General features: G+C 44.0%; 1 protein-coding gene across 1 annotated transcript in view; it reads right to left on the bottom strand.

Moving 5' to 3' along the window:
• INTS8 (integrator complex subunit 8) overlaps positions 1-8,150 on the bottom strand; it is a 41,324-nt gene that overhangs the window by 6,388 nt on the left and 26,786 nt on the right. The window contains exons 18-22 of the mRNA XM_018567226.1: positions 6,924-6,957; positions 5,141-5,197; positions 4,997-5,058; positions 1,183-1,301; positions 628-731 (exon numbers count right to left, since the gene is read on the bottom strand). Coding sequence (XP_018422728.1) covers positions 628-731; positions 1,183-1,301; positions 4,997-5,058; positions 5,141-5,197; positions 6,924-6,957 — 376 coding nt within the window. The remainder of the gene's footprint in view (positions 1-627; positions 732-1,182; positions 1,302-4,996; positions 5,059-5,140; positions 5,198-6,923; positions 6,958-8,150) is intronic.

The raw sequence follows: 8,150 nt of genomic DNA on the forward strand, positions 1-8,150 counted from the left end.
CATCATTTCATAACCCCGCCCCCCCCATGATTAACCTACATTTGCATTTTAATAGCAAACATACTCTGCTTTATTGTGTACAGTTAAAAAGCTGCACTGACAGCTTCAAGTGACAATAAACTGAGGCGTTAAAACTTAAAAATGCATTTAAGCACCCTAACTATTAACAAAAAATGTATCTTATTTGTGTATCTCTCGGCTGTAGATCCTCAAATCATCTCTGAATTGGTGCGGACACTGTCCTTCCTTCTGGAGGGGGGCTACTTTTGTTTCCCATGGTCCCTGTGCGTGTTGTAAAGTAGACACCACTCCAAGCTCCTGTGTGATAGCAATAAAGTTAAGTGGAAAAAAAAATGTAATAGAAAAAAAATGTTGATAAAAAATTATAAAATAAATAAAAATTATGAAAAAGTAAAAATGCACCTTCGCCTGTGTAGGAAAAAATCCTTGCACCGGCCCTGGGCCTGTGTTACACTTAGGCATGCCAGGGAAATCTGCCAAGGTCCCAGCTCGGGGCAGAGGTTCACAAATGTATACACAGTACATCTGTATTTAGAGGCTCCCCGAGCATACATCCTGTCTCCTGAGATCACAAAGCTTTTTGTAATACTTGTAGATTTATTTTACCTGATCGGTAAAAACATCCGGTGGCACTTGCTTGGTGAAGAAGTCAGACGACACAGCCCCCGCCTGAAGGTAGTAGTTTAGGGCAGCAGCATACTGGTGGGTTGCTGAGGGAAAACAAACCGGTAATACTGTAATGTTTGAACACTGAGCACACTCCCTGAACATAGGCTGGGGGCTAAAGGAAGATGCGGGCTTGTTCCTATGTAAGGCCTCATTCACACACAACGCAAGAGCAAAATTGTATATTGCGTATATACCAGCGTCTTTGCGCGTATATGCGTGCACTATTTGCATTCCCAGAATGCATCATTCCTAATAGAAATTTTAATGAACTGTACGCACATACACGTATACACGCGCAAACATGCGTATGCACGTAAAACACACAGAAATACGCTGGCTGGACGCATCTCGGTTCCATTCTGTTTTTGCGCATTTTTACGCTACGCAAATGTATACGGCTCCATATGTGGCTATGCGTATGGAGCCATTTATTTGCATATGGTACAATACGCGTGCACCGTAGTGTGAATGAGGCCTAATGGGTTCACTCACCAAAATATATGTCAGCCTGGATGATGAGCCAGGAGTGGTTATTGGAGTTGATATTCAGCGTGTATTTCACCAGTTCTTTCACAGTGACAGCAACAGCATCAAAGTCCACTGACTGCAAGCTGGAAGAAGAGATGAAGGTAACAAGAAACAATAATTTAATAGGATTTTTCTACTCGCTATAACATTGTATTCTTGGGGTCCATTGTGTGACACAGGAAGTCTTAAACCTTTATACTGCTGCCTCCAGGAGAATTGGACAGTGACCAACAAAAAACAAACATTCCATCTTCTCTCTCATCCATTGAGGGACACAAAGTTTTAAACCTTCAGGACCATTCATACGCAGTCCAACTGAGGGGTGGGCAAAACAACCACTAACAGGCCCAATGTAAACAACAAGCCGGGAACTGCCTGCGGCTCTAAGAGCTGCTTCAAGGACCTTACACATGAAGCAGGCATCAGTAGATGCCAAAAACATCCAACTGGTATAATTTAGAGCCTTGGTTCTCAACTGGTGGGTCGTTATCCAAAAGTGTGTCGCGACCCCGTGTTCAGTGGGTCGCCGTGTTCCTTCGACTTTTCTAGGTGAGAGTCTCTCAGCCTCCTCCTAGCGCAGCATTGTCAGCTCTCATGCTGCACCGCCATTCAGAACCTGGCACCGAGTGCTAGCTTGAGGTGGGGTGGGCTGGAGTTATGGCCACGAGGGACCTCCATCCATACATGCATTGCTTGCAGCTCCTTCACGTGCCAGAGGTGCCTGGACCGGGGTGACCTCACATTCTGGCTCCCGTCACCTCTACAGGGCGCGCAAGGGAGTTGTACCAGCAATGCACATATGGATGGAGCTCCGTCACAGCACAGCAGCCCAGCACTGGACCCTAGGCTGAGGATCCACTCCAATTCTCGTAATGGCACCCCAAACACACCTCCCACCCACAGTTCAATCACCTGCACCGGAACGCACGGTACCGCAATGCAGTGCGTTCCATTGCAGTGCGACTTGGGTCACGACTTAATAGCCAAGGACAAATATGGGTCCTGAGGTTACACAGGTTGAGAACCACTGATTTAGAGGATGTGTGAATAAAGGACCAGGTGGCAGCCTTACCAACTCCGGAAAACAGAGGCCTGATTCGGAAAAGCCCAAGGGGCGCTCGCTGCCCTAATGGAGTGAGCCTGAACTGGACTGTAAACCTAAACGATGTTCTGTCTAAGCAACCTAGAGGTGGTTGGACACAAAGCTGGGGCGCCCTTCTTGGGCCCATTAAACAATGGCATAAAGATAGACGTGCCACTTCCCAAAACAAATACAAACAATGGAGGGAAAGTTCCTTTTGATGGACTGAAGCTGGACTGAGGGATGGAAGAGCAATGTCCTAATTAAAGGTGAAAAGCAGAGACTAGCTTACGAAAAAAGGAAGTCCTAGGTATCAATATAATGTACTTTGTCCTTGTGCAAGTCCAACAAGAGTTCCTTGCAAGATAAAGCCATTAGCTCAGACATTCGTCTAGCCAAAATGATGGCCACAAGAAATACAACCTTGTGGGTCAGAGTAATAAGAGGAATGTATCTAAAATGTTCATAAAAGCCAATGGTCTCTGAAACAGAATAGCAGAGATCTGACTCTTCATGGTACTAAGAGCCATATGTTGGTCAAGACTCAACTGCAGAAATGAGGAGACCCGTCCCACAGAGAAACCCCTGGTGTAAAAGTCCTTAGACGCACACCAAGCAAGGTATACCTTTCACATCCAATGATAAACCTTGTGGGAAGTGGACTTAGCCTTGAGCATCATAGGAATGACAGATTCAGACATGCCTCTGGCCTTTAAAAGCTACCTGCAGTTAAAGCCAATGATCGAAAGCAGGGTGGTAAATTGGTCCTTGGGAGAGCAGATATGGACAGCCTGGCAAAGCCTGCGGCGAATGTAAGAGAAGTCTTAACAGGTTGGTGTACCACATCTGCCTGGGCCAGTCAGGAGCAGTGAGGATGACCAAAAACATTTCCTCCATCTTGATTCTGCAAAGCAGACAAGAAAAAAGTTTCAGGGTAAGAAAGGCACAATTTAAAAGGTGTTAGGCAGGACATACCAAAGAGACCATAGTTCTAGAAAGGGCCTACAGCCCCTTAGTGGTTGGGTCCCTAAATTAAGAAGCATCCTATACCAGTATGGTAGTTGGCTTTTTAAGGTGAGAAATGTCCAGATCCACAGTGGAAGCAGACCACTTTAGAACAAAATCCTAATTTATTGGGTACAAGGATATCAAGCTTAAGCGGGTACAAGAATAGCAAGGGGGAGCAAACAGCTTATCAGGGTCTTTCCAATCTTTCAACAGAAACAAATGGAAGAGCAGGTGCAAAGGGAAGGTTGTTGCAGCCTGTTAGAAACAAAGGCCAGAAACAGCACTGGTAGAAGCAGCTGATCCTCTAGCTTCATTAGTCTGTACAACATCAAAAGCAACCAAAACGTTCCCCATACGCAACACTTCACCCAGCAGAATATCAGCACTCTACAACGTTCACCCCTTCCATAGCAAAGTCTGCAGGAAACAAGGAGAAATGGCACCCAGTTACCAAAAAATAAAGTGGGCATTCCCAGTGCCTGACCCGAATCACCTTCTCGCTAAGCAAGTCTTTAGTGAGAAAGTAGTGACAACTCTAGCGGCTCTGGAACCAGAAAGCACTCTACAGCTAATTTAACCAGAACTTAGTTTGGGAAGCGTCAATGTAAAGCCAAGCTGAGTACAACTGCATCAGATAGAGAAGAATCTACATTACAGAGTAAAAAGGTTCCTAGACCAAAAAAATGCAGGTTAGCCCGTAAAATAGCAGAGCTGAAAAGCAAACATTCATCCTCCTAGGACATCACCAAAAAAAACATTGCTAGTAGTGGAAGGGATCATGCATTGGGTTTTTGTTCCCAATCTGCCTGTAGCTGGTAGTGGGAACCGAAGATTTAAGACTTTGTGTCCCTCAATGGACGAGAAAAGGGGTTATTGCTGGTGATAAAATGCAACAAGCAATCGCATCTGATGCGGGAAGGACCAACACAATTTTCTGAGTGCAGAACTATAGTGACAGCACAGCTAATGCATGTATAGAGCAGCCCCAACCTCACTAAGAACAAGCCAGAGATATCCAAGACCTCCATCACAATTAGTCTGAGATAGAAAATATATGAAAAGCATAAAATAACATCAATTGGATTTATTCATGTTTCTAGAGCTGCATTTTAACCCTTCTCTGTCATGACGGTTACTCAAAGGGTATGGCAGTATATATTATGTTATGATAATAAAAGGGAATTTGGAACCCACAATGGCACTTTAAACTGCGAATGTTCCCTGGAAAAGCTGGAGCACAACTCAATGCCCCGAAAAAGGGGACTCATTGAAGAAGAGGAAGGTGAGAATCACCCTACTCATCTACATACATATTATAACACTTCTAACAAAGTATAACTTTGTTATATTCCTCCTTAGAACATAAAACAAGCAGTTAACCCTTGCAGTGCGGGGGTAGCCCCTCTGCCAGGGTTACTACTGTAACTGCCTGGAGTTCATCTATAAGTTTTGGATTTAGTGGGGAAAGATTAGAAGCCCTGTCAGTTTTTTCTGCTATCTGGGGCTCCATTAGAGAGTTTTTCCCTCACCGTCACAGTGACAAAAGTTTCACCAGACAGGAAATTAGGGAAAATTTACAACGAGGACGCAAAAAAAAAAATCTAGAACTTTCATTTCTACATCTGGACAGCAGAATATGCATATGGAAGTTCTGTGTAACATAATTCAAATCATTAACAATTCTCTTACTTCGGGATGCTGGTCGGCCAGATAGAGATGTGTTCAGCTGCGATATCATTGACAATATCCTCCTGCATGACAAAATGGAAAAACATGTTTACAAGCTATTCATTCTCAATGAAGAAACTCAAAGCACAAGAACAACATGCTTACCCGAAGATTATGAAGCTTGACAAACAAAGACAGCAATGTTGTCAGCACAAGAGGTTCCTGCAAACAGGAGACGGGGTCATTATTCTACTACATTTATACTGTACACAAATCTTAGTTGGTATATGAAATGAGTATTCAAGTACATAGCGGCAATGCAAATCCTTTGACGTTACCAAGTACACTTACCGTACTGTTCATCAGCCATACAACTTTCATGGAAGAGATCTAAAAACTGAATGATCTGACAATCTGTGTGCCAATAGTTTATACCAGCGAATTTTGGTGGTCCCCGGGCCCCTCTGATGCCGTGCAGGCTGGGCTGTCATTGAAGCGGCACAGAGGCTCCGGGGCTGCCTCTCACTGACTCAAGCAGCGGCTGTCACAAGGAATTCAGGGCTCTCAGTACAGTGCCGGCTCAGCAGGAGGCGGGGCATCTCGTCAATAGCCAGACTGAGCAGGCTGTGGGACATAGAAAAAGTGGGGAGAAGCCAGGTAATAGTGGCTCAGTGTTGGGGAAGGGGAGGCACGTGGGTGGTTGGGGGCAGTGATGAAGCTAGGGGGGGCATGTGCCCCGGGTGCCGCCGGCAGGGCCAGTGGCAGATTCGATAGGGGGGGAAACAATTAATATTATTACTGGGCTGGGGTGGGCGGCACTGCTCCCTCCCTCCACCAGCACTGCCACTCCTGCAGGCACACCCACACCCATGTATGTGTATATATACTGTATGTATATAGAGATATACTCTCATATTTTTTGTTTCCTTTATATACCCCGTTTCCCCGAAAATAAGACCTACCCCGAAAAAAGGACCTAGTGTGTTTCTTTGAGCCAAAAAAAAATATAAGACAGTGTCTTATTTTCGGGGAAACAGGATATAATGAAGTCCGAAAGGTTGGCGACCGCTGGTTTATACGACAGCCTGTACACTACTAATCACTTCCATAGTGGGCTGATAAACATTCAGCTTTATTCCATCAAGGAAATTGTGAACAGTGGGCTATGGCTGAACATTTCCAATAAAGTGATCAGCTGTTGTTACTGGTACTTCAAGAGACAGCCACATGTCATCTTGAGCATGTTTCAGTTACGTGTGCTGCACAGGCTTTGATGCATTGAAACATTAGGTAAAGTTCCAGCCAAACCTTCTGCGTAACATTAAGAGGAGTGAGTTTATGGTTTAACTTCTGCAATGTCTTTAAGCCGGTCTGTGAATGGACTGCTACAGCCATGGTTGATTGAACTTATTGGGTCCCGAGGAGTGAATCCTGTATATACATCAATGCAAAAATGGGTAGAATCCCAGTAACAGAGATGACATCAGTATTTTGTCTTTCTTTGAATCCTATGTTCAGGTTGTATACAGGGCTACAAAATTCTCTTCAGGTTAAGATTAAGCCCTACCTCTACCCCTACCGACTCTAAACCCTGCCCCCTGTCATTCAATAACCAAATATCAATTGAATTAGTGACAGGGGCATTGCTATTTGACAAATGAATGAATGGGAATGGGCTTGGCACCAGGAGGGATGAGCCTTAAATCTTAAATTGTGAGAACAAGGACCTGTGTACAACCTGGGCCTACAATCCCTAAGCCATAAAAGTGGTAAATGTTTATATACTGACAGATAGAACAGGTACACATGAAGTATAGAATATCTACAGAATTACTTGATTAGCAGGCCTGGGATTGCATGCATCTCACAATAAATACAACAAAATGTTATATTCTGCTCAGATAAAAAATCAACATCCAAAATAAAGCTATTCAAATAAAATACTTACTCTTAATTTCTTTATGAAAGACAGAAGTTCACTCCTACAATAAAAGGGAAAAATAAATCAGTAAAAGATAGAACTAAAACGTCAGCGCACCAAAACATTTATTTCCGGAAGGTTAAATCGTCTAACATTTTTGAATATCTTTTAGGGACCCCAGTTCCCAGAACTCAGCTTTAACATTTAGGAAGGCACCCCGTGATCCATTACAGATTTTTAAATTGATGGAGAATGCCACAGGAGGTCTCGTAAGAACATGGAGCAATCCTTGGAAAATATTCCAGCTGGCAGCCAATGAGCTCCGGTATTCTGACAGTGGCGGCCGAATCCAATTAAAAAAGTGGGAGATTCCTCCATCAATGCTTGTAAGCAATGATGGAGGAATCTATTCTATTTTTGTTTCGTGCAGCCCGGGTATGGCCAGCTTTACTGTTACTGATTGGAATATTTATTTTCTAAGTCAAAGACTCAAAGTACTGAAGCCGGGGGATCAATTTAACAACCAGGCATTGCAAGTAGAAGTCAGCAGCGACAGCCTATATACTGTATTTCTCTCATGAGAGGTGTTTTTTTAAAAGGGCTCTGTCACACATCAAAATGCTTGACTGATTAGGCTTTGCCAGAAGCAGCCATTTCATAATTTATGCCATTAATACTAGTTTTCAGGGGGAAAAACAAAATAAAAATCAGTGAAAAGGCTCCACTCTTCTCTCTACCCCAAATTAGCATGTGGCATATGTCAGGGTTTGGCCACTTACATCAAAACCTAATAACACACACTTTGCTTTAAAAAGGAGCTCCAAACAACAAGTGAAAACACAGAGGTAGTGCCATCAAAGTCACTTTGTAAGGGTGGGTGCTGACGTCAGAACGTCTTTACGGTTTTCCATTATCTAAGCTGGACTGGAGAGAGAGAGAGATCGAGAGAGGGAGAGAAAGAGAGAGATCGAGAGAGGGAGAGAAAGAGAGAGATCGAGAGAGGGAGAGAAAGAGAGAGATCGAGAGAGGGAGAGAAAGAGAGAGATCGAGAGAGGGAGAGAAAGAGAGAGATCGAGAGAGGGAGAGAAAGAGAGAGATCGAGAGAGGGAGAGAAAGAGAGAGATCGAGAGAGGGAGAGAAAGAGAGAGATCGAGAGAGGGAGAGAAAGAGAGAGATCGAGAGAGGGAGAGAAAGAGAGAGATCGAGAGAGGGAGAGAAAGAGAGAGATCGAGAGAGGGAGAGAAAGAGAGAGAT

The sequence above is a fragment of the Nanorana parkeri genome, unplaced genomic scaffold (assembly GCF_000935625.1).
Source record: "Nanorana parkeri isolate BGI_ZX_2015 unplaced genomic scaffold, ASM93562v1 scaffold1023, whole genome shotgun sequence".
In the NCBI taxonomy this organism is placed as follows: domain Eukaryota; kingdom Metazoa; phylum Chordata; class Amphibia; order Anura; family Dicroglossidae; genus Nanorana; species Nanorana parkeri.